The sequence below is a fragment of the Coregonus lavaretus genome, assembly GCF_964263955.1.
Source record: "Coregonus lavaretus genome assembly, chromosome: 16".
Classification (NCBI taxonomy): Eukaryota; Metazoa; Chordata; class Actinopteri; order Salmoniformes; family Salmonidae; genus Coregonus; species Coregonus lavaretus.
In genome coordinates this window covers 33,239,202-33,265,592 of record NC_140003.1, presented here as the reverse complement: position 1 = coordinate 33,265,592, position 26,391 = coordinate 33,239,202, and the positions used below count along the sequence as shown (strand labels likewise).

At 45.6% G+C, this 26,391-nt stretch overlaps 1 protein-coding gene and 2 long non-coding RNA genes across 6 annotated transcripts; 2 read left to right on the top strand and 1 right to left on the bottom strand.

Moving 5' to 3' along the window:
• Window positions 1-6,303: 6,303 nt before the first annotated feature.
• Window positions 6,304-22,935, top strand: parp4 (poly (ADP-ribose) polymerase family, member 4). 4 transcript variants are annotated; one of them, XM_084179485.1, is made up of 35 exons: window positions 6,304-6,394; window positions 6,881-7,012; window positions 7,167-7,343; window positions 7,488-7,530; window positions 8,011-8,140; window positions 8,378-8,456; window positions 8,603-8,710; window positions 8,927-9,085; window positions 9,312-9,449; window positions 9,571-9,750; window positions 9,991-10,139; window positions 10,223-10,354; window positions 10,442-10,540; window positions 10,623-10,806; window positions 10,938-11,088; window positions 11,269-11,414; window positions 11,663-11,794; window positions 11,885-11,971; window positions 12,455-12,619; window positions 12,718-12,761; window positions 14,109-14,190; window positions 14,307-14,444; window positions 14,566-14,764; window positions 14,969-15,039; window positions 15,391-15,678; window positions 15,826-15,996; window positions 17,327-17,407; window positions 17,500-17,580; window positions 17,680-17,775; window positions 17,858-18,079; window positions 18,225-19,639; window positions 19,740-19,815; window positions 21,625-21,727; window positions 21,960-22,098; window positions 22,290-22,935. In XM_084179485.1, exons 2-35 carry the CDS (start codon window positions 6,887-6,889, stop codon window positions 22,486-22,488), a joined length of 5,790 nt encoding a protein of 1,929 aa, XP_084035611.1. In that variant the 5' UTR covers window positions 6,304-6,394; window positions 6,881-6,886; the 3' UTR covers window positions 22,489-22,935. The 4 variants fall into 4 exon arrangements, with proteins under 4 accessions (XP_084035611.1, XP_084035609.1, XP_084035610.1 ...); XM_084179483.1 differs by having other exon boundaries at window positions 6,304-6,607; window positions 6,885-7,012; XM_084179484.1 differs by having other exon boundaries at window positions 6,304-6,607.
• Window positions 22,936-24,428: 1,493 nt separating this feature from the next.
• On the top strand, window positions 24,429-25,177 carry LOC311143244. The gene is made up of 3 exons (XR_014614401.1): window positions 24,429-24,716; window positions 24,821-24,959; window positions 25,091-25,177. It is a non-coding gene; the product is annotated as an uncharacterized lncRNA (long non-coding RNA).
• Window positions 25,130-25,899, bottom strand: LOC311143245. The gene is made up of 3 exons (XR_014614402.1): window positions 25,857-25,899; window positions 25,444-25,746; window positions 25,130-25,214 (listed from the first exon to the last, which is right to left on the bottom strand). It is a non-coding gene; the product is annotated as an uncharacterized lncRNA (long non-coding RNA).
• Window positions 25,900-26,391: the final 492 nt, after the last annotated feature.

Sequence of the window (26,391 nt, the reverse complement as noted above, 5' to 3'; positions counted from 1 at the left end):
CATTGCACAAGAGGCACATGATGCTGAACACACACACACACACACTCAGAGACAGAATGCTGACACCAACCTTGCATAGACATTGATGAAACAGGTAACGCCTGACCACAGGGTGTTAGGGTCATTGCTGATTATAGACAATAACATCTCGTGACTTTTGCAAAGATGCACTCACACACACAGACTTACTCAAGATAAGAGATAACTAAACGCACACACCAAATCTCCTACTTTGCTGAACATTCGGAACAAAGGGCCTGAGCTACAGTGAGTAGATCTCCTAGACCCAATCACAGAGGACGACGCTCGAACAGCATGGACCAACCAGAAGACCAGATCTGCCAGACTCAACCTACTTTACTAAACTGTATAAAACATGTGTGCACTGTGTTTTCGGGGCTCTTTCTGAAGGTTCCCTATGAGCTGAAAGAACGAGACCGTGCACGTTTTGTACCAGATATCTTTACTCTGAATAAACTGCCGTTTGTCATACAATTTACCACCTAGTCTGAATCGATCCTTGACCGGCTCACCCTTCTCCATATCCCGTTATCAACAGTACTCAGTGATGTGTTGTGTTGGATTTGTCCGAAACATAATGCTTTGTATTCAGGACATAAAGTTAATTTCTTTACCACTGCTAAATAATGTAAATGTAATGTTTTGCAGTTTTACTTTAGTGCCTTATTGCAAACAGGATATTTTTTATTCTGCCATTTAGGTTAGTATTGTGGAGTAACTACAATGTTGTTGATCCATCCTCAGTTGTTTTCTCCTATCACAGCAATTAAACTGATGCAAACTCAAAATAGAATACATTTCAACTCCATATCTGACATAGTACAGGTGTCTTTTTTTAAGCGTTTACTTTTGTTTCAAAGTAGATTTATTTAAGACTATCAAGAAACACTGTGTGACCCTGATTTGGCCACTGCAGTAAAATGTTAAAGTCACCATTGGCCTCATGGTGAAATCCCTGAGTGGGTTCCTTCCTCTCCGGCAACTGAGTTAGGAAGGAGGCCTGTATCTTTGTAGTGACTGGGTGTATTGATACGCCCAGTGATTGATACCCAAAGTGTAATTAATAACTTCACCATGCACAAAGGGATATTCAATGTTTTTAAAGTTTTTTTTTTACCCATCTACCAATAGGTGCCCTTCTTACTGAGGCATTGGAAAACCTCCCTTGTCTTTGTGGTTGAATCGGTGTTCGAAATTCACTGCTCGACTGAGGGTCCTTACTGATAATTGTATGTGTGGGGTACAGAGATGAGGTAGTCATTCAAGAATCATGTTAAACACCATTATTGCACACAGAGTGCGTCCATGCAACTTATTATGTGACTTGTAAGCACAGTCTTACTCCTGAAAGTATAACTTATTGACTCAAGACATTTCAGCTATTCACTTTTTATTAAATTTGTACAAATGTATTAATTTGTAAAAAATCCACTTTGACATTATGGAGTATTGTGTGTAGGTCAGTGACACAACATCTCAATGTAATCCATTTTAAATTCAGGCTGTAACAACAAAATGTGGAAAAGGTCAAGGGGTGTGAATACTTTCTTAAGGCACTGTATATCTTCACACTTACATGAATGTGCTGATGAAGCATAATAAATAGATGGGAAAGTGTTGTTAGCAAAGTAGGACCACAGCACAGCAATACATGTCAAGATCACATACAGTAGTGTACCGTGTATTTTTGCTCATGGTTCTCCCACTTCTTTTTCACCCATGCAGGTGACAGCTCCCCCTCCAGCTCACACTCCTTTACATAGATCCTGAAAAGACATAAGATGTTTTTTATTTCACCTTTATTTAACCAGGTGAGCCAGTTGAGAACAAGTTCTCATTTACAACTGCGACCTGGCCAAGATAAAGCAAAGCAGTGCGATAAAAACAACACAGAGTTACATATGGGGTAAACAAAACATAAAGTCAAAAATACAACAGAAAATATATATACAGTGTGTGCAAATGTAGCAAGTTATGGAGGTAAGGCAATAAATAGGCCATAGTGCAAAATAATTAAAATGTAGTATTAACACTGGAATGATAGATGTGCAAGAGATGATGTGCAAATAGAGATACTGGGGTGCAAATGAGCAAAATAAATAACAATATGGGGATGAGGTAGTTGGGAGGGCTAATTTCAGATGGGCTGTGTACAGGTGCAGTGATCGGTAAGGTGCTCTGACAACTGATGCTTAAAGTTAGTGAGGGAGATAAGAGTCTCCAGCTTCAGATATTTTTGCAGTTCGTTCCAGTCATTGGCAGTAGAGAACTGGAAGGAATGGCTGCCAAAGGAGGTGTTGGCTTTGGGGATGACCAGTGAGATATACCTGCTGGAGCGCATACTACGGGTGGGTGTTGCTATGGTGACCAATGAGCTAAGATAAGGCGGGGATTTGCCTAGCAGTGATTTATAGATGACATGGAGCCAGTGGGTTTGGCGACGAATATGTAGTGAGGACCAGCCAACAAGAGCGTACAGGTCACAGTGGTGGGTAGTATATGGGGCTTTGGTGACAAAACGGATGGCACTGTGATAGACTACATCCAATTTGCTGAGTAGAGTGTTGGAGGTGAAGTCAAGGATCGGTAGGATAGTCAGTTTTACGAGGGCATGTTTGGCAGCATGAGTGAAGGAGGCTTTGTTGCGAAATAGGAAGCCAATTCTAGATTTAACTTTGGATTGGAGATGCTTAATGTGTGTCTGGAAGGAGAGTTTACAGTCTAACCAGACACCTAGGTATTTGTAGTTGTCCACATACTCTAGGTCAGACCCCCGAGAGTAGTGATTCTAGTCGGGTGGGCAGGTGCCAGCAGCGTTTGATTGAAGAGCATGCATTTAAGAGAAGTTGGAGGCTACGGAAAGAGTGTTGTATGGCATTGAAGCTCGTTTGGAGGTTTGTTAACACAGTGTCCAATGAAGGGCCAGATGTATACAAAATGGTGTCGTCTGCATAGAGGTGGATCTGAGAGTCACCAGCAGCAAGAGCGACATCATTGATATACACAGAGAAAAGAGTCGGCCCGAGAATTGAACCCTGTGGCACCCCCATAGAGACTGCCATAGGTCCAGACAACAGGCCCTCCGATTTGACACATTGAACTCTATCTGAGAAGTAGTTGGTGAACCAGGCGAGGCAGTCATTTGAGAAACCAAGGCTATTTAGTCTGCCAATAAGAATGCGGTGGTTGACAGAGTCGAAAGCCTTGGCCAGGTCGATGAAGACGGCTGCACAGTACTGTCTATTATCGATCGCGGTTATAATATCATTTAGGACCTTGAGCATGGCTGAGGTGCACCCATGACCAGCTCGGAAACCGGATTGCATAGCGGAGAAGGTACGGTGGGATTCGAAATGGTCGGTGATCTGTTTGTTAACTTGGCTTTCAAAAACTTCCGAAAGGCAGGGCAGGATGGATATAGGTCTGTAACAGTTTGGATCTAGAGAATTTTACAACAGGATAGATCTCACCAGATTGTTGCATGAGAGGGATATCTGGCCTGATCGCGATTTCCTTACAACGGGTACAATTTCATGGCATCCTCCAAAACCGACAACACAGGAATCCTTTGTCACAGGAGTAAAAATCCACAATAATGAGCAAAAATTATTCCCTCTGAATGGTTAATCTTGGCTGCTTAAAAGGTTGTCCACAGAAAAAGAACCTCAGCCAGGTACATGCCAAACATTTCCCCAAACTGCCCTCCTATTCTTAAAGGGACATGCCTTCTTAAAGGGATAGTCCACCACAAGGACAATGGTGGCCATCTTAGCTTTGCCAGTACAAATAACACAGTCAGAGCTGGCAAATACATAATATAACAGTATGAAAATGAAAATACATATAAAGGTTTAACCTTGCAAGGTTTTTAAAAACTTTAAACCAGACATAATTATATTTCTATGTGCCTATCACCTCACACTTGTGGCAGCATCACAGGTAGGCCTGATCACCGACGACAATGAGACAGCATATAGGGAGGAGCTCAGAAACCTGGCAGAGTGGTGCCAGGACAACAATCTCTCCCTCAACATGGGCAAGACAAAGGAGTTTATCGTGGACCACAGGAAACGGAGGGCCGAACACGCCCCCATTCACATCGACGGGGCTGTAGTGGAGCGGGTAGAGATCTTTAAGTTCCTCGGTGTCCACATCACTAAGGACCTATCATGGTCCAAACACACCAACACAGTCATGAAGAGGGCACGACAACACCTCTTCCCCATCAGGAGGCTGAAAAGATTTGGCAAGGGCCCTCAGATCCTTAAAACATTCTACAGCTGCAACATTGAGAGCATCTTGACTGTCCGCATCACCGCTTGATATGGCAACTGCTCGGCATCTGACCGCAAGGCGCTACAGAGGGTAATGCCTACGGCCCAGTACATTACTGGGGCCGAAAGGGACAGATTAAGAAATCAACCCCTTCAAATGTATAATAAAGCCATAATAAATAAAAAATGATGTGGCATAGGCTACAGTTGAGCAGAGGTGTTTTTAGGATTTCCACACATGGGGAACATTTGTTAGCATGGTCCTGAAAAAAATTGAAATAAAAAAAATGAATTTAATGCAATGCTACATCATTTACATGACAGAAGACATTAGCTGAATGTTCTTTAATACCACACAAATGACCAAAATGAGTGGCTACTCTGACAAACGAAGATCAATCTGGTCTTGAATTCAAACAAACAAAAACCCAGGCTAATGAAACGACACACAGATTATACAATATTAGGAGGCAATATACAGTATATATATATGAATTTTATCAATATATTCGCCTTTATTTACCCCCAACAAATGAAATTCTAATTAGCTGCTAATGTGGCTATCATAAAGAACTACAAATGCCATGATGATCTGGATGAGAGGCAAAGGTAAGAATCTCTGGATTAGCTATCTAATGTTAGCTAAATGTAGTAATGAATCTGGCCGCGACAGGGAGACCCATGGGGCGGCGCACAATTGGCCCAGCGTCGTCCAGGTTAGGGGTGGGTTTGGCCGGCAGGGATGTTCTTGTCCCATCGCGCACTAGCGACTCCTGTGGCGGGCCGGGCGCAGTGCACGCTGACTCTGTCGCCAGGTGTTTCCTCCGACACATTGGTGCGGCTGGCTTCCGGGTTAAGCGGGCCCTGTAGTCCCCTGTAGCTCAGTTGGTAGAGCATGGCGCTTGCAACGCCAGGGTTGTGGGTTCGTTTCCCACGGGAGGCCAGTATGAAAATGTATGCACTCACTAACTGTAAAGTCGCTCTGGATAAGAGCGTCTGCTAAATGACTAAAATGTAAAATGTAAGAAGCAGTGCTGCTCGGTTGGGTTGTGTTTCGGAGGATGCACGGCTCTCGACCTTCGCCTCTCCTGTGTCCGTACAGGAGTTGCAGCGATGGGACAAGACTGTAACTACCAATTGTATACCATGAAATTGGGGAGAAAAAAGGGGGTAAAATACCAACAAATTTTTTTTTTAGTAATGAATAAATTGGCTACATTTCTTTAAATGGACAATTCTGTGAACTGTCTTAGGCAAGTTTTAAATTGACACAATACCTGTTAGCAAAGGTGTCAGCTAGAGATGAAATGCAGGAGTTGCAGGGATTTGTAGACTTACATGTCTACTTTGATGCTAATTAGCATTTTTTTTTACCTGAGAGTAAATTGATAAAAGTCACTTTGTCCGAAAGAGATTTACAAAATGTATCAAAATGTCACGCCAGGGTTAGCCTACACAAAACACAGCCCTTATTTTAAGTGTTTCTAAAATCTCCTATGGGAAAAATGAATGGTGGAAAAATGATTGGAACCATTTCCCTGTTTGAGCGCTAGTTTTTATGGGTATTATGACACCTCCACTGTGGGGCTCTATGGGATTTTCTATCCTGTGATATCCCTTGAACCGGGACCATGTTATACCTCCCCTCACTCGCCCATACTGCGGTCGCCATATTGGGATGCAGCTGCCCCCTTCTCCTCTGGGCGGCCGAAGCCGCAGTTTATCGCTGTATAGTCTATACCATAGACGTCTATACGCCCTGTAATTCTTCCTAATGGGCGCGCCGGCCCTGGCTATCTGACATAAAACAATGTTCATCACCATATTTGGTGGTGAGAAGCAGTTCTAAAAGGATGCTTCAGATTTATACACCCAGCGAGCGGTAAGACATCTGGCTCTTTCTTTCTGTGATAGTCTTGTGCAGTGGCATTTATTTTTTACGCCTACAGAGGGCAGTTATATGTCGCTCTCGCGTAAGTGGGCGTGTCGTTATGTTCTGTACCTGGAAGTAGCAACAACTGGGAACTCGGGATGCCAACCGCTGTTAAACCTCATCGAAGAAGAACTGGGAACTCGGAAATCTCCTACTTCCTACTTCAGTACGTTCAAAACAACTGGGAACTCGGAAAAAACGAGTTCCGACTGGGAAAATTTGATTTGAAAGGTCATCCAACTCGGAATTCTAACTCTGGAACTCGGGCCTCTTTCTAGAGCTCCGACTTTCAGACCTGAAGATTGACCTCGTATTTTTCTGAGTGTAATGTTCTCAACACTGCAAGAAAGCAATAGTCGGACGTCTACTCGAGTTTACGGTAAAATAGTTAGCTACAGATGTTCTATACAGATTTGAATGTGTAGCATTGTTGGGGTACCTACGCATTAACGACCTAAACTCCACTCCATGGTGAAGAAAGTACGCATCTGCTTCGATTTTCATTTGACAAACAGGTTGTAGTTACTTGTACACCATGTCAACTTGACAAGAGAGCGTATATTACAATGTTTGCGCTCATTTACTTTCAAATGCATAAAAGTGAGACTAAAATGTGTTTCTTATAATTTAATAGCCTACTTCATTTATTCAGGTAGCTATGGCTCTGTTTGACAACTGTTCTGTGGTTTTGGAGCTGAAGAATGTGCCTTATAAGGAGAAGAAGAGACTGAAGCTGGCAATAACAGAGAATGGGGGCAGCATTTCCTATGTGGTCAATAAACAGGTCAGGTTGATAGTGACACAGAAACACTTGAATATCTCACCTTCATTGGTCAGATTAAAACATGTTGGAGGGATTGATGCTTTCTGTCTTTCATACTCTCTCTCCCTCCCCTTCCTCCTTTCCTTCCTCCCCCACCTCTCTCTCTCCCCCACAGTGCACTCTGATAGTGACAAGCAGCGTGTCCAGTCTGAGCTCCAGCCGGGTGCGGAATGTGAAGAAGCACCAAATTCCAGTAGTAGGGGTGGAGTATGTGTCACGCTGCCTGGAAAAGGGAGTCCTGCTGCCTGTAGAGGAGTACCGCCTTTCCCCCCCTCCCTCTACCCCTCCCTCTACCCCTCCCTCTACCCCTCCCTCTACCCCTCCCTCTACCCCTCCCTCTACCCCTCCCTCTACCCCTCCCTCTACCCCTCCCTCTACCCCTCCCTCTACCCCTCCCTCTACCCCTCCCTCTACCCCTCCCTCTACCCCTCCCTCTCTCTTCACACCCAGACCGGCCTCACCCTCTCCCTCTCAGTCAGGTAGAAACCAAACTTTTCCTCTTCTAAGGTCCACAACTCTGACATTGTCCCAAATTCCTATATGCTTTATTGGTAAAAAAATATATACAAAGTTACACAAAAATTATGCCACCATTCCCTTGAATTCAGGCATGTATATTTCCCACGGAAAGCGTCTTGCGCATACAGCAAGCAGAGCAAGGGTTTATCATCTTTAGGCATTCTCCTTTGACACAATCACAATGGGGGTGTCTCCATAGACAACATGTTGACTCATTTACCCAGAGCAGAGTCTTGAGTTAATCAGGAGGCTGCTTTTGCTAACAGTTGCGTCTTAACTGATAAAGGCTCCGTGTGCTCACTATTGGTGTGTCTTTGCATATGTTGTCATGTGTTTGAAAAATGATGCTCTTTTGACAAGGGTGTGTGTGTTTGTGTCATTTAAAAAAGAACTGGACTTTGACAGAGGGTGTGTACTGTGTGTGTCGTGTGTGTTTAAAGTTCTGAAGGTGACGAGCCAGCCGGCTGCAGAACAGAAGTCTGAAGTTCAGTCACTCACTCTGAATGCTGTCAATCAAGCCGAGAGGGCAAAGAATCCAAAGAGAACTGGAACTTACCTGGGCAAATTCAAGTGTGTACCTACTGTACACTCACCTGCCAATCACTGCTGGACTACAGTATATGTCATACCTTCCCTCCTGACTATAACCTGTCATGGCCTCACATTAGATTACACAGGCCTTATACCAGAGTACTAACAAATTGAATAACCTAGGTTATCTATTTGTTGTATGCAACCCATGTAATTGACCTACAGTAATGTAGTAACAAGCTACATGATTAGTTTTGTGTTTTTATTTTCATTTAGAGTGTACACTGAAAGTGACAATGATCTTCCAACATATCCAACACATTTCCAAGTGGCCAAATACTCCATTTTTGAAAAGGTAAGACCACCCATAGACGTCATACAGTGTATTTAGCTCACGTCATCTTTACTTGCTGATCCTGTTTTGTGACATACCTGTCTTTACCTGGTTGTTTAGTGTATGTGTATCATACTATACGGCGTGTGTACCTGTGTGTTTTCTAGGCTAACAGCAGCACATGGTCGGTGTTGGAGCTGCAGAGTAGCAGAGGAAAGGGAGGACAGCAGCAGTACCGTGTAGTGAGGTACTGGAGAGAGGACCATGGTGCTAAGGTGAGCTCATGTCTTAGGTCATTGATTCACTGGGATCCATTGGCTAGTTATCCATAAAATGAGGTACGATTATGATTTGGGTGAATTATCCCTCTATGCCTTGACCACAGAATGTAGAAAATGGCTGTTTTCACATACAGTATGTGGACCCTGGTATGATTCTGGAGATTATGAATTTGAGGTTAAACTGTGAATTGTCCTCTGTTTGTCTGTCAGTCAGAAGCTGTGCAAGACAAGCAGGTGTTCTTCTCTGTCTCAGAGGAGGCTGTGAAGGTCTATCAGACTCTCAGGAAGGAGCTGCAGGTCAGAGGCCTCACACTGAGGACCACCCTCCCTCCAGAGGTTCCGGACCTGGGCTCTGCCAGCCTGCAGCAGGTCAGACACTCCCCCTAATGTATAGACACACAGTCTCTTAAAATACAGACAGACATGACATATTATATCAGATTTGCACTTTTCGACCCATTTCCTGAGAAATAACCTAATAGATGTTGGCACCCCACTGTGAGATTTAGATTATGTGATTCTGCACTGTAGTATAGTAATCAGTGCTGTGATTGGCAGTCAGGGGTGGTTGATTAACATGTGTTATAATTTACAGCTGCTGCTGGAGGAGAAGCTGAGCTGCAGCACCCTATCACAGGAAGTGGGTGTGTTCGTGGAGCTGCTCTGGGCAGAGGCCCTTGGTTGTCTGGACAACGTCCTCAAGGTTCCATTCACCAGCCTCAGTCTCAACGATGTAAGTGAGATGTGGTTGGCTCTCACTGTTCATAATGCATACTGTATTAACCTGTCTATCTGTCTGTCTGTTGGTGTCTGAGTGCTTGTGTTCACTAAAGCTGTGTTGTTGTTGTGTGTAGGTGAGCAGGGCTGAAGGGCTGCTGCTACAGGTCCAGAGGAGGCTGAGACAGGGGGAGGGGCCAGACACTGAGGTGGTCTCGCTGATGGAGGAGGTCTACACCCTCCTGCCCCACAAAACGGACCTGTCCCGCCTCCCCGTCCACACTAAACTTATCTCATCACAGCTGGACCTCTGCCAGGTAACACACACACACAAACACCATGTTCTTTTTTAGCAGAATGAGTACTGCACAGGGTAGTGCTGCACTCTACCAACCAATTATTGACTTTCTCCCCAATAAAATAGACCCCTACATCTTTATTCTAAACTGTTTAAATAAAAAGAAAAATGTGAGGAGGACGTCTCTCCATTCTCATCTTTTTTGAAAGAAGAAGAGAACAAGAATGAACTGCGTGTTTAACACGACTCTCTGTTGTAGTTAATCAGAGATGTGTTGAATGTCAGCGAGGTCACGCTGAGAAGCACTGCCCCTTCCTGTCTCGGGAAGTACCGCGCCCTGAGGTGCAGCATTGAAAGAGTTCCCCCTGGTCCTGAGTTTCTGTCTGTCACCGAACTGCTACAGGACAGGTACAGACCCACTGCAGTGTGTGTGTGTGTGTGTGTGTGCGCGCGGGCGTGCGTGCCTAACTCTCTCCATCTCTCTCCTACAGACAGGTGCAGATCCTGCAGGTTCTGAAAGTAAGCAGAGAGGTGGAGCTACAGATGTTTAGGGAGGGGCTTGGAAACATTAAGCCCCTCCTCCACTCCTCTAGCCCCAGCAGCTTTGTGGGGATCTTGTCTCGGTGAACACACACACCCACACACACCTGAGTTTGACATATTGTACATCACTGACGTGGTATATTATCAATTCAATTCTCTGTCTCTAGGGGTCTGTTACTGCCCAGGGTTGGAGTGGAGCATCATGGAATTGAGAGAACAGACATTGGGAATTTGGGCGGTGGCATCTATTTCAGTGATTCAATGAGGTCAGTAGACAACATCATATGCCAGATAAGTTATCAGCAACAGTGTGAATATTGTCATTGTATTCTCTGTGTGTATCCTCAGTACCAGTTTGAGGTACTCTAAGCCCAGTGTGACGGACGGCAGTCGGCTGCTGCTGGTGTGTGACGTGGCGTTGGGGCGCTGTACGGACCTCCAGAAGAGGGACAGCAGCCTGACTCACGCCCCCGAGGGATACCACAGTGTACATGGGGTCCGCTGTACCCCCAAGACACCCTCTGAGTTTGAGGTCACCCTTTTTATATTCTGTACCTGGCTGTATTTGTTCAGTGCTAATGCTGACATTGTAATGTTTAGATCGTGTGGGATGGTGTCTGTGTGTGTTACTGATGTGTATATATATATGTGTGTGTGTTCCAGGATGAAGAGTACGTCGTGTACAGCCCGGAGCAGGTGAGGCTGCAGTATGTGGTTCAGTTCAGACTGGAGGAGGACCAGCTGAAAGACTTCCAGCCCACCATAGATACTTCCTCTACCGTGCTGCCACTTCCTGTCTCTCCCTCTGACCTCTGTAAGAATTCAATTCAACAACTCTTTATCATAAACATACAAACAAACACAGGACCGTACGTCAACAGCAGACCCAATTAACAAGGGAATAGGAAGGTCAATGAGCAACAATATAGACTAGATTTAGAATATGTACTTTTGCTTGTTCTGAGGCTGTTATTGATGACCTGTCTGTGTGTAGTGTCCTGTGGTGAGGATGAGGAGGGTGTTGGGAGGTGTAAAAACCCTCTAGAGGAGGTGACTGCCGGCCTGCTGGACACTTCTGGACAACCACTCCCTCTACAGGCCGTCCACGTCAGGGCCAAGTTGATGGATCTGCTCTGCCAGGTACCACTGGACTATACTTGATTTGACTGGGCTGGATTGGACTGGATTGGAATTGACTGGACTTGAATGGAATGGGCTGGATTGGACTGGAATAGAATGGGCTGGATTGGACTGGAATAGAATGGGCTGGATTGGATTGGACTGGAGCAAACATCACTGAGTTTTACTTGACTGGACTGGACTGTTTACCTTTATTGTACCATGACATAAGTCCCTCAGTAACAGGCCTCTCTCTTATTGGCTACCAGGTCATCATCTTCCAGACATACACCAATCAGAGAACAGCCCCCATCGAAGCCAAATACGTCTTCCCATTGGATGATTCTGCTGCTGTGTGTGGCTTTGAGGCCTTCATCAATGGGAAGCATGTAGTGGGACAGGTAATTCACCCCCACCCTCTCAGCAGCACACAGTGATCCGTTCTGCATGTGTAGTATTGTGTTGTGAGCTGTTATGTCCTTCTGTCCCAGGTGAAGGAGAAGCAGCAGGCACGTAAAGAGTATAAACAGGCTGTAGAGAGAGGCCATGGAGCTTACCTAATGGACCAGGATGCACCTGTACGTCTCTCCCTACCTCCTCACCTCTCTGCAGACACACACTTTGTTACTTTACATTGACCAGGAAATAGAATGTGCTCTCTTTAGTACGCTATGTCATATCGAGAGTTTGGGACTATAAGGTTCTATCTGCAAAAAGATGATTCTGAGATAATTGGCTTTAAAGTTCTGAACCCTCATTGGTTTGAATGGTGTCAGCAACTTTTTAATGTCTTGTATTCTTTTGAACTTAACAACATGAATTGGGGTATTTAGAGTACTATATAGGTAGAGAACATTGAACAGAACAAGGCTATGTCAATAACTAAATTAGGGAAAAAATGCAGATAGAACCTTAGTCCCAAGCTCTTGATAGACTAAGGTCTCGTATCATTCTTTTAAATCAGGTAATGATGATTCTATGGTTGAAATACAATCTCTGGTTTCAGTCTTTCTTATCATGTCTTGAGTCATAATGGTGATGTCATCTTTGTGTTCCCTCAGGATGTGTTTACCATCAGCGTTGGGAACCTGCCTGCCAGTGCCACCGTCCTGATCAAAGTCACCTTCGTCACCGAGCTCGTCGTCATGGAGGGCCTGATCAACTTCTCGCTGCCCGGTAGTGTGGTGCCATGGCAACAGAGCTCGGCGCTCAACCAGAGGACTCAGGTAGGAGGGACTGGATAGATGGATTGATTTATTTACATGCTATTAATGATGTGTTCAGGTTTGCGTCATGCATGTGTCGTTGTGTGTCTCTCTCTCAGGTGACTTTGGAGAAGGTGTGTGTGACCAACCTGGATTTCCAGGGGTGAGTGTTCCTCTATGCCAGCCCTGGAGGGATGGGGACACCAGTCCTGTATCCTTATATTTACCTCTGATATTCCCTCTTCTACGGTACATCCACATGCTGACCTGTAGTGTCTGTCTGTCTCTCCACATGCTGACCTGTAGTGTCTGTCTGTCTCTCCACATGCTGACCTGTAGTGTCTGTCTGTCTCTCCACATGCTGACCTGTAGTGTCTGTCTGTCTCTCCACATGCTGACCTGTAGTGTCTGTCTGTCCCTCCACATGCTGACCTGTAGTGTCTGTCTGTCTCTCCACATGCTGACCTGTAGTGTCTGTCTGTCTCTCCACATGCTGACCTGTAGTGTCTGTCTGTCTCTCCACATGCTGACCTGTAGTGTCTGTCTGTCTCTCCCCATACTGACCTGTAGTGTCTGTCTGTCTCTCCACATGCTGACCTGTAGTGTCTGTCTGTCTCTCCACATGCTGACCTGTAGTGTCTGTCTGTCTCTCCACAATCTGACCTGTAGTGTCTGTCTGTCTCTCCCCATACTGACCTGTAGTGTCTGTCTGTCTCTCCACATGCTGACCTGTAGTGTCTGTCTGTCTCTCCACAATCTGACCTGTAGTGTCTGTCTGTCTCTCCCCATACTGACCTGTAGTGTCTGTCTGTCTCTCCACATGCTGACCTGTAGTGTCTGTCTGTCTCTCCACATGCTGACCTGTAGTGTCTGTCTGTCTCTCCACATGCTGACCTGTAGTGTCTGTCTGTCTCTCCATATGCTGACCTGTAGTGTCTGTCTGTCTCTCCACATGCTGACCTGTAGTGTCTGTCTGTCTCTCCACAATCTGACCTGTAGTGTCTGTCTGTCTCTCCCCATACTGACCTGTAGTGTCTGTCTGTCTCTCCACATGCTGACCTGTAGTGTCTGTCTGTCTCTCCACATGCTGACCTGTAGTGTCTGTCTGTCTCTCCACATGCTGACCTGTAGTGTCTGTCTGTCTCTCCACAATCTGACCTGTAGTGTCTGTCTGTCTCTCCCCATACTGACCTGTAGTGTCTGTCTGTCTCTCCACATGCTGACCTGTATTGTCTGTCTGTCTCTCCACATGCTGACCTGTAGTGTCTGTCTGTCTCTCCACATGCTGACCTGTAGTGTCTGTCTGTCTCTCCACATGCTGACCTGTAGTGTCTGTCTGTCTCTCCACATGCTGACCTGTAGTGTCTGTCTGTCTCTCCACATGCTGACCTGTAGTGTCTGTCTGTCTCTCCACATGCTGACCTGTAGTGTCTGTCTGTCTCTCCACATGCTGACCTGTAGTGTCTGTCTGTCTCTCCCCATACTGACCTGTGTGTTTTTCTCTCCTCAGGGCGTTCAGTCTGGACATGTGTATTGAAATGCCCAATGAGATCATCAACCTGCGCTGTCTCACCCACAAAGTCAAGATCAAGGTAACTCAGCAGAACGAGCTGTGTGTGTGCATGCTTGAGTGTGTGTCTGTGCTTCCGTATATGTGCGTGCGTGTGTAAAGGTGTGTGTAACAGTGTGTGTGTTGTGTTAACCCCAGAGGACAGACTGTAAGGCGGTGGTGAGGACGTGTCCAGGTGAGACTCTGGGCCCAGATGGGTTCCTGCTCTGCTTCAGTCTGGCTCAGATCCACCTGCCCAGGATGTGGGTGGAGAAACACCCAGACAAAGAAAGCCAGGTCAGTCTCTCTATACTGTACATCTGTCCCTCAAAAATACGGCCTGGTCAGTATCCCTCTCCATCTCTCCTTCCCTCATTGTCCATTCATATCCATCTCTTTACATTTTCCTTCTCCCCAGGCCTGTATGTTGGTGTTCTACCCAGACTTTGAGCCCAGCCCCAGTTCCATGTCTGACCCCAGTGAAGTTATCATTCTGTTGGACTCGTCTGAGTCCATGAGAGGAGAAGCTCTCCAGAATGCCAGGAGAATTGCCCTGCAGCTCCTCAATACCCTGGACCACCACAGCGTCCGAGTCAACGTCATCTCCTTTGGCTCAGGTGGGCTCCCATTCAACCAGTCTTCAAACTGAGCTAAATCAACTTCTAAATCTTCTAAATCAATCTCATGTATCATGTTGTTTGCATACACTTTGTTAGTGGGGTACTTGGTTTTTTGCTTTACGTCAGACTGAAGAGTTTGACAGTAAGAGGCTGTAGCCTTTCCCCCATACTCATCTGTCTGGATGTGGTTGTGTCTTACAGACCAGCAGGAGGCTTTCCTCTCTGCCCACCCTCTAGTCGAGGCCCTCAAACCAGCCAAGAAGTTCATCATGGTGAGTGCTGACGGACAGACCCAGGGGCCAATAACAATCCTTTATCATTAGTCTCTAGAATATTAGGGACACATTGTTTTTCAGAGCATATAAATAGGTAACTATTTATATGCTGTGTATCGTGTCCATGTAAATGTTGTACTTGGTCATGTTCTTATTCCCCTGTATCTCAGTTGGTAGAGCATGGCACTTGCAACGTCAGGGTTGTGAGTTCATTTCCCACGGGGGGCCAGTATGAAAATGTATGCACTCACTAACTGTAAGTCGCTCTGGATAAGGGCTTCTGCTAAATGACTAAAATGTAAATGTAAATATTCCCTGTGCTATACTTTCCCCTGTTGTTGATGTTAGTCCTCCCAACCTGTTGGGGGCAGCACCGAGCTGTGGAGGCCCCTGCGCAGCCTGAGTCTGCTGCCTCCGTCGCAGGGTGTGAGGAACCTGCTGCTGCTGTCAGACGGCCACGTCCAGAACCAGGCGCTGACCATGCAGCTGGTCAGAGAGCATTGCCAGCACAGCCGCCTCTTCACCTGCGGCCTCAGCCCAACAGCCAATCGCCACATGTTGCGGGCCCTGGCCCAGGCAGGGGGAGGGGCCTATGAGTTCTTTGACACAAAGACAAAGCACACCTGGATAGAGAAGGTAACAACACACTTTTACACTGATCTCTCCTTTGTCATCAGATATCTAGATATTATCTTTGGTTCCACACAACTCAACCACACAACATGAGGTCAACTTGGGTGAACTATCCCTTTAAACACCCGTTTGCGTCCGTGTTTGTGTCAGGTGGCGTGTCAGGTGAAGCGCATGGTGTCTCCAGGCTGCAGCTCTGTGTCTGTGAAGTGGCAGCAGTTTAACCCCTCAGCATCCCCCCCTGTCCAGGCCCCCTCTCAGCTCCACGCACTCTTCTCTGATTGCCACACCCTGGTCTACGGCTTTGTGCAACACTGTACACAGGTATACTGTCATTGAGGTGTGTGTGTGTATGTGTGTGCCAGGATTTCCGTTAGGAAAATGTGGTGCCGGACATTTGACCGGCAGCATTTTAATTTACCGGACATTTGAGAAATGTACAGAACCCATATGTATTGGGTGTGTAACCTGATTAGGGCGTCCACCCACAGTGCTCAGAATGACAGAAATCACATTTTAGATTATAGTAATTCATATTAACAGAACATGCAAGTTGAGGATGCAACGATGTGCAGTCCTTACTACAGTTTGAAGATGTTAAAATAACTCCACATCAATTGTTCCCTCAGAAACAAATAGCAAAATCACTAGATTATGTCAATCTACTATCCCCCCATAGTAAAAAAGTTGACCTATTCTATTGGTCTTCTGGTCGAGAAAGAAATGGCCTATTCCAAACTGACTCTGGGACAGTTGTGGGACGATAGATCCCAAATTCATACAACCAGTAGCCCTAGGCTACATAAACCTTCAAAAGTCTGATGCAACAGATCAGAACGTTTAGCTTAAAATGTTAATAAACTATTGTTTCTATGTGCGGATGTTCGTTCCATAATGCAATTAGCGGGAAAACACTGTTGTCAAAAGGGCACTGCACATGCGAACGGTTTCATGTGACAGAGATTAAAATATCCGTTCGAAATTTAGAAAGGGGAGATTTAATATGCAACAACTAGCATGGGTTGACTAGGATTTTGCCTTTGGCTACTGGACAATGAAACTGATTTTGGTTAGGCTACTTTGAAGCAAGGTAAGACATGCCTCATAATATGTATTATAACATTCAGGTTTCAAACAATTTAAGTATATGTTTTCTAAATGCATACAGCCTCCAGCTCAATGCATAGTGGTGTGTGACGCGCTGATGAAACCTGCCTCCCGTTGCCTGTGTTTGCTGTTTGAGATGCTGTAGCAGCAGCTCTCGCGCTGTCTGACAGATTTTCCGCTCAAGGGCTCTGTATCAGTATGCTAAACGTGTGTGATGAATAAGATAGGCCTACATAACGAATATACTGTACACACACACCAATATAATTACACTAAATTAGCCTATAGACCGATAAGCATGACCAGTCAAATGTATTTCCATCAATGCTAAAAAGCTTTTTTTTTGCAATGGGATTTTTCTTCTCCTGGACAATTGGCCGGCGGCAATTTTATTTCTCGGCTTTTCCGTTTTTTTATCAGCCAAAAGCCAGCTATTACCGGCTAACAGAAACCCTGGTGTGTGAATGCATGAATGTGTGCGTGGACATGACATGCACAGATCACACAGCGCTGTGAGACTAACTTGTCCATGTGTCTGGTGCTGTAGGCCACTCTTCTTGGAGACCTGAGTGGTCAGGACATTGAGACCATGGTGTCCACCACTGAGCTGCAGAAGACCAGGGGCACGGTGAGACCACCATCCACACCTCACTGTTTATACTGCTTAACATCATACTGTCTCAGTCACACCTGTAACACACTTGTGTGTGTGTGTTTCAGTTCCTTCATAAGCTCACAGCGAGGGCCGTTATCAGAGACTACGAGGATGGCAGTCTTCACACCAACGAGGCCGAACATGAGGTGTGTGAATATATTAGATTTTGTATGGAGTGTGTACACTACCTGTGCTGTTTGTGTGTGTGGAATGTTTTGTTACATATCTAGTATAAATTCTCTCAGGGGAAGAAAGCAGAGCTGAAGTCCTTCATCATTGAGCTGAGCAAAGAGTTCTCCATCCTGTCTCAGTTCACCAGCTTTGTGGCCATCGAGGAGAGGGTACGTCTGCCACACACACACATCAACAATACTCAATACAAATGTTGAAAAAGACAATGTTCTGATGTGTTCTCTCTCCCAGGACTCAGAGCACCCTGACGTGGGCTTCACAGACGTTCCCAAGCTCATCTCAGATGAGGACGTCGACTTCTTACCTTACCTCAGCTGGCAGAGAGATGAGGAGGAGGATCTGGGAAGTGGGATGGCCTCCATGTCAGACTCGATAGATAGCGAGCCAGGGCGTGTTTTCCTCAAAGTCTACGAGGAGGAGGAGGGAGGGGTGGAGAAGGAGAATTGGTCAATGGTAAAATCATGCTTGAAAACCTTCCTGGAGGAGGGTATGGGGGACGAAGAGGAGCATATATCTGCCTCTTTCTTGCTGTTACCTGTAAAGAAAAATGGTCCCTGTAAAAATGTTTTATCACTGAACTGTTGTCTTTGTTTTACAGCACCCTGAAGACCCACTTGGTGGCTCAGTATTCATGCATAGTGAGGTTCTGTCTCACCCCTATTTATGTACCCAATTGATGTCAGTCAGCCTAGTCACCCCATCCGCTGCTTCCAAACAACTGGATATGCTGGAGACCCTCCAGTCTCAACGAAAGAGAGTGAGGCGGGCGCTCGGTAGACAGGCGGACGGACACAGGAAGGTTTGTGCCGATCCGGCCTTTGACCCTGTAGAGCCCCAGAGGTGGAAAATGGGAATGCCTCTCTCCCGGAAGGAGTCTCTCTCTGTTGCTGATGCTCCTCCTCATCTTCCTCATCCTTCTCCTTGTTATTCCTCTCCTCCTCCTCTTCCATCCGTTCTTCATTCACAGCGTAAGTCTCTCCTTGTGTCTGATGCTCTTCCTCCTCAGCCGCAGTCTCTCTCCGCCGCAGTTTCAGATTCTCTGAATCCTCCCTCTGCTCCTGTCTCAAATGAGCGTCAAGCAATGAGTTGCACAAGGGAGGCCCCTCCGATACCTTTTAGTGGTATCTCCCATTTCGCTACGTTCCAGAGACTGCAAGCCGGTGGGGACATGCCACTATCCAAACCCCCAGAGCCCTATCCTGTGGAAGTGGCAATGTGTAAGACTAGCAATGTGGTGGACATGTATCATGGCTTACCTGAGGATATGGAATATGGACTGGTGGAGTTGGACCACTGCCAGCAGCCTCCTGTTCTCCCTGCCTCTGTGCCCTCTTCAGCGTTTGGTTTCAGGGGCGGGTGGGCAGGGTCTCAAAGCAGCCGACCTCAAGGTTCTTTGTTCGAGGCCACAGCCAGTACAAGTTTAATTTCAGGTTTGGCGCCCTCTGGTGGTTTATTTGGGGCTTCTTCAGAAGGAGTGGTGATTTCTGGTGGTGGAAAGTGGCCTCTACCTCCCCTTAACCTTGCACCATCAGCAATGTTACATTTTGGGGCATCAACTGCAGGCAGACCACCTCAAGGCTCCCTGTTTGGCGCCCCTTCAACCAGTTCTATGACTACAGGTTTAGCAGCCCCTGGTATCTCATTTGGCTCTATTGAGGGAGCGAAGGCCGCCCCCCCACCCCCTCCACGTGTAGGCTCAGCCCCACCAATGGGGTTTAGTTTTGGGGCAACACCTACTGGCGGACTACTTCAAGGCTCTGGTATCTCACTTTTACCCACCGCTCATGGCGCTCATCTGACCCGTCCTTTAGTGGCCTTACATGGTTCTACAAGGTCCAGTTCTGAGGCAGCAGGGCCACGTGAATCCTCTCTCTTCGGTAGCCCTCTTGGGACACAACAACTAAAAAGACGACCACATCAACTACTACCGTTACTACAGCGAATAAAACCACAACCACAAAAACATCTGGTGGTAAGAAAGGACTTACTGAAATGTGAAGGAGATAGTGAAAGGTATGATGTGTGTCTGTCTGTCTGTGTATGTACTATATTGGAGAGGTTTATTGTTACGTGTATCTCTGTAGTATCCTAATGAGGTGGTTTTTGATTTCAGGAGGGGTGGTTTTGAATTCAGGAAGAATATTCTTGATGTAGTGAAATGGCCAGAGATTTTTGCCCTCCAGCACTCAGTAAGTACAGGAACCATTCCCTTTTCTCAAGGCCAGCCTCATGTGCAAATAAAATACTCTATTAGTGATAGAAAACAGTTAACTAATCATATCTACGTATATCCATTCTATTGTTTATTAATAACACAGTGCAGGAACATAGAATGAATTCAGAAAGATATTTCCACATACTCTAAGCATTGTAAACTCAGCAAAAAAAGAAACGTCCCTTTTTCAGGACCCTGTCTTTCAAAGATTATTTGTAAAAATCCAAATAACTTCACAGATCTTCATTGTAAAGGGTTTAAACACTGTTTCCCATACTTGTTCAATTAACCATGAACAATTAATGAACATGCACCTGTGGAACGGTCGTTAAGACACTAACAGCTTACAGACGGTAGGCAATTAAGGTCACAGTTATGAAAACTTAGGACACTAAAGAGGCCTTTCTACTGACTCTGAAAAACACCAAAAGAAAGATGCCCAGGGTCCCTGCTCATCTGCGTGAACGTGCCTTAGGCATTCTGCAAGGAGGCACGAGGACTGCAGATGTGGCCAGGGCAATAAATTCAAATGTCTGTACTGTGAGACGCCTAAGACAGCACTACAGGGAGACAGAACGGACAGCTGATCGTCCTCGCAATGGCAGACCACGTGTAACAACACCTGCACAGGATCGGTACATCCGAACATCACACCTGCGGGACAGGTACAGGATGGCAACAACAACTGCCCGAGTTACACCAGGAACGCACAATCCCTCCATCAGTGCTCAGATTGTCCGCAATAGGCTGAGAGAGGCTGGACTGAGGGCTTGTAGGCCTGTTGTAAGGCAGGTCCTCACCAGACATCACCGGCAACAACGTCGCCTATGGGCACAACCCCACTGTCGCTGGACCAGACAGGACTGGCAAAAAGTGCTCTTCACTGACGAGTCGCGGTTTTGTCTCACCAGGGGTGATGGTCGGATTCGCGTTTATCGTCAAAGGAATGAGCCTTACACCAAGGCCTGTACTCTGGAGCGGGATCGATTTGGAGGTGGAGGGTCCGTCATAGTCTGGGGTGGTGTGTCACAGCATCATCGGACTGAGCTTGTTGTCATTGCAGGCAATCTCAACGCTGTGCGTTACAGGGAAGACATTCTCCTCCCTCATGTGGTACCCTTCCTGCAGGCTCATCCTGACATGACCCTCCAGCATGACAATGCCACCAGCCATACTGCTCGTTCTGTGCATGACTTCCTGCAAGACAGGAATGTCAGTGTTCTGGCCAGCGAAGAGCCCGGATCTCAATCCCATTGAGCACGTCTTTGATCTGTTGGATCGGAGGGTGAGGGCTAGGGCCATTCCCCCCAGAAATGTCTGGGAACTTGCAGGTGCCTTGGTGGAAGAGTGGGGTAACATCTCACAGCAAGAACTGGCAAATCTGGTGCAGTCCATGAGGAGGAGATGCACTGCAGTACTTAACGCAGCTGGTGGCCACACCAGATACTGACTGTTACTTTTGATTTTGACCCCCCCCCCCCCCCCCCTTTGTTCAGGGACACATTATTCAATTTCTGTTAGTCACATGTCTGTGGAGCTTGTTAAGTTTATGTCAGTTGTTGAATCTTGTTATGTTCATACAAATATTTACACATCTTAAGTTTGCTGAAAATAAATGTAGTTGACAGTGAGAGGACATTTCTTTTTTTGCTGAGTTTACATGATATGGGGAAGGAAACTCACTTCATCCACTTCCAATGTGTGGCACCAATGGCAGCCATTGTGTGCCAAAAAGCCGTCATTGTATAGAGGGGAATTGTTTTGTTTTGTTTGTTTGTTCCAGGAAGGTTTCTGGGAGTGTTCTGGCAGCCTGGGATCCCTCCTCAATGTGGATGTAACATACTTTGCGAACGTCTTCCTGAAGAAGAAGGGCATAAGCTCTTTAGGTAGGCTACACTACACTACGCTACAGTACACTGCACTACACTACAGTGCACTACACTACACTACACTACACTACACTACAGTACAGTACGCTGCGCTACAGACGGATACTAGAGAACTGTTTGTCTGGGAGCCTATGAAGACTGTTTGTTTGGGGTTCTCTGGGCTTTTTTTGAGCAGTAAGGAAAATGTAAAAAATATTGCGTGATTGCGTGTCATTCATGTGTGTGTCAGGTGTGAGGGCTCATGCTGACATCCTGAGGCTGGTGGCCAGTCTGCTGGTGCTGCAGCTGATGAGGGTGAGGAGGCTGGAGGAGGGGAAGCTGCTGCTCAGCCTGTTCCGTCTGGACCTGGACCACGCTCCTCAGCCTAGGTACATCTATCTGATCCACCATATATAGATGGCTCTAGGTCTCTCTGGTCTGCAGTCTAAATTAGAACTTGAGAAAGTTCATGTTTCATGTGTTTTTCTTGGGATAAGGGTGTCTATGTTTAGTTTTCTTTGATGCTTTTCTCTGTATATGTGTACTTTACTAAATGTGTTTACTGTTTGTGTTCTCCCAGGGGTGAGCGCTGGGAGGCGGTGAGGAGGGCGGTGGACTGGGTGTGTTGGGCAGACAGGGAGTATCCGTGTGTGTGCAGCAGACTGGAGTTTGGCTGGGACTGGGAGTCGTCCACACGCCAGCTCCTGGGAATCGACGCCCCACACCCCCACTCTCCCCTCATCCTGCTGGGGACCACAGGGGGAGTTAGGGCCAAATGACACCCTCAGTGTCAGACTTCCAGAAGGAGAAGGGTGTATGACCACTATATACCAGTATATATCTGCAGCTATTGCTTTTACTCTTTTGCTTGTTACGTACTTAAGGTACTATAACTGTACTGATATTCCTTTTCGCTGAAGCATGTTTATTCAAATACATTTTGTAATTCTAAATCTGTGCTTTTAATGGGGTGATTTTTAGTTTGCTGAAAATAAAACGATATGAGCGATAATTTCTAAAAGGTATTGATACTAAATGTATGGTCATTTTCTATATCAGTACAGCTATCATTGTAATTGTGCTTCAGTGTACTGATAGAGCCTGGATCAAATCAAATGTTCTATGAAGCTTCACCTTCCTTTCCATGTGAAAATCAAAGACTTCACAAAAACCTAATTGTATCTCTATTTGTGGCTAAACAACATTAAAGCAATACAACAACAATACATTATGGTTTGTCAAAGCATTTGTATTTTTTCCGATTTTTGGATAATTGGGGGAGTGTACAGGGTTATGATGATACCACATGAAGTAATTGCCGAAGTACATAGCAAGTGGTTTCATGTCAGTGACAGTGTTGCATCACAAGAGGCCCCAGTTCAAAACTCACCGTGGGCGTGTTTATCCAACTGATTGTAGTCCTGCAGACTGTCTGAGAACTGTGAGAAGGAATTGCTTGAGTTGCCAAGGTTCAAAGGAGAAAATGTATTGATATCTTCTTGGTTGATGTGTTCAATTGTTGAGGCTCTCTTAAATGGTGGTATCTTGTCCAAGATCAAATCAAATTTTATCAAAACAAATGTTATTGGTCACATACACATATTTAGCAGATGTTATTGCGGGTGTAGCTAAATCCTTGTCTTGTAATAACACAAAAGCAAACAAATACTGAAAAGTTGCTTAGGAGCTAGAAGCAGAGCTGCTATATATGTTGGCGCCATCTTGTATTGTAAGACAACCCAGTGCACAAACACCTCAGTGACAAAACTGACTCAAGGAGCAGTGTCCATCCCTTTTTTATAACACATACAGAACTGTGGTTGTGGGTTTACAAAAGAGTTCATGGCTGCTGTAAATGACATGATGTATGTGGACTAAAAGGAGCAGTTGGACTTATAACCCTAATGTATACTTACTTACAGACTTACCTATAACCCTGATGTATACTTACTTACAGACTTACCTATAACCCTGATGTAAAGACTTACCTAAAAGTAATGCCACATCTGTCAGCTGTACAGCTACAGGCAGAGACCTGGGCCCGTATCCTTAAAGATTCTGAGAATCCTCTCAGAGAGCTCCTAACTTAACCTAAAAATTCCTTGCCAGGAGTTTTAGCTTAGAAGTGATTCCAGAACATTTTCAGTGAACTCTGAGCCAGGAATGGATGAAAAATCCTATCTTAGTGAGGAGGTGTGGTTGACCCCGTTGCTAGGTATGAGTCATCATTTCAAAAGCCGTGATTGGTTGATCCTACAAGTTTGATGAAAATGAACTTTTGGTGATAATGAGCAAAGGATGTACCCTCAAATCAATAAACATAATTATACACTCTAATCTTATGCAGACTATAATTGTAAATAATATTTCACATTCAAGAAAATATCTGGAAAATGAATAGTAAGCTGTAGGGGTTATAGCCTAACATTAGAATCTAAAATATGTGAAAACTTAAGCTCATTACACCCTGTTCAAATAATGATTTGTGTCTCATTTGCTCATATTAATATCCTAGCTGGCATATTTTGTACTTTCACTTCCATATGGACCCCATTGAAAACAAGATGGCCTATCTCAAGGGGCTGTCCTTAATGAAGTAGAAATTGCAACGTTACAACTCAGTGTGAACTTAACAAGGGTAACACAGCTCAGCTTTTAACAATGTCTGTGATTGCTGGCTGGTCTATTTATGAAGGCTTGTTAACAAATATCTTACAAACACAGAAAATGGAGAAAAAAAGGAATCGCAAGCCGAACTGGACTGAGGAGCAAGGTTTGTTGCTGGCCCAGTTGGTGAACGAACATAAAGGTATGTTACGAGGAAAATTTGGCCCAACTGTCACTAGCCAAGGCAAGAGGCGCGCCTGGGACACAATATCCCAAACAATCAATGCCTCTTTTCCACTGGTGGTGCGGACAGGCGACGATTGTGAGAAAAGGTGGTATGTGCTGCAGTCCAAGGCAAAAGATGAGATTGCAGCACACAAGCGGGAATCCTCACTCACAGGTGAGCAAAATACTATGGCCTACCACATAATCTGGCAATTTGCTCCTGCTGGCAAAGTTAATTTACATGCCTAAGTACTGTGTTCATTGACCGTTTCTTTCTAGGGGGTGGACCACCTGCAAAGCGGCTGTCCCAGGTGGCCGACACTGTCTTTCAAGTCCTGGGACACTCTGAGGTCAGTGTCACCGGGCTGCCAACAGGCATTGACACGTCAATGATGCAGGCCCTTGAAATGCAGCAAAGGTAGGACACAGGGTTATTCATATCAACAGTGTTTATTCATTGCAGAAGCCATTTCATGTGTTATCCATGCTCATTGTATTAAATTAATTTAATCAAAACAATAATTAAACTAGGCCTATGTATTTCTGTAGCATGGAGCCATCACAAGAACCGGGCCCATCAAGTTTGCCGCCTGAACCATCTGCAGCTGCTACTCAGGATAGCCCGGCGGATCAAACACCATTCCCATCCGCAGCACCTGCTCCGTCAGCATCCCTGCAGGAGAGAAGATTGCAACTCACAATTGATGTGTTTGAACAACAACAAAAAAGTCCTTTCCCTTCAGGAGGAGTACTACCGCCTTATAATTGAACACCTAAAAAATAAACCATTTAGAGATTGTGTTCTGTGTCTTGCATTTAACAGTTGCAGGTGATGTGCAGTAAAACTGTGGTAGTTCTTAATACCATCACAAGTTCTCAAATGACATGGGGCTACAGCTTGCCTGAAATGTAAATTTGTGAAGTTTGCCCTGTAAGGCAGTCCACTCTGGGCTCGGTTCCCCTGTGGAATGTGAATATCTTCTTCACCACCATCCTCATCGTTGTCTCCATCCTCATCCTCATCGCCATCCTCCAGAGGTTCTGCAATCTGTCTAACCTTGCAAATATTGTGTAATATTGCACAGGCTATGATGACTTTGCTGACTTTTTCAGGCCTCAGCCGCACCTCTCCGTGGAGAACATGAAAGCGCCTCTTAAGCTGGCCTATGCCACGCTCCACCACCGCTCTTGTTGTCTTGTGGGCCCTACAATAGAATACAGACCTTTAATTATTTGATGGAAATATTGCACTACTTGGATGCTCTAACATATTGCTTGCATTTCATTTCCATGATTTTTGTATTGTTTGGCTTACCTGTTATAGTTTAGTTGGGGCCCTTGGCGTGGCTGGAGGTAAGGTGTAAGGAGCCATGGTTTGCATGGGTAGCCACTGTCCCCTAACAAGTGGCAATTAGCTGGCACATAGCGTCTCTCAAAAAGCTGTCTGATGCCACTCTCGGAGAGCATTCTCGCATCATGTGTGGAGCCTGGCCATTTAGCCACAATGTCCAAAATCTTCCAGGCCGCATTGAACACTATTTGCACATTGATGCTGTGGAAATTCTTCCTGTTAACAAAGACAGCCTCGTACTCTGATGGCGCAATTATTCTCACATGTGTTCCATCAATTACACCCACAACGCCAGGGAATCCTGCAATGTCCATAAATGCCCTTTTATGTGTGTGTAAAGTGCGGGCATCCAGCGGGAATGAAACAAATTGTGTCACAATATTAGGTTGTGACAAAGCTGTCAGTGTTTGGGTGATGACTCTGCTGACGGAGGATTGGGACAGACCCAAGTCATCACTGCTGCATTGTTGCATTTTCCCTGTTGCCAAATACCTCAGGG

Bases quoted from the DNA above. Each gene is read 5' to 3' on its own strand.
- parp4 (XM_084179483.1), top strand. From the start codon at position 6,556: ATGTTCTCAACACTGCAAGAAAGCAATAGTCGGACGTCTACTCGAGTT. The intron at 12,620-12,717 runs GTAGGAGGGACT...TCTCTCTCTCAG, and splicing joins CGCTCAACCAGAGGACTCAG to GTGACTTTGGAGAAGGTGTG. The intron at 17,581-17,679 runs GTGTGTGAATAT...AAATTCTCTCAG, and splicing joins CCAACGAGGCCGAACATGAG to GGGAAGAAAGCAGAGCTGAA.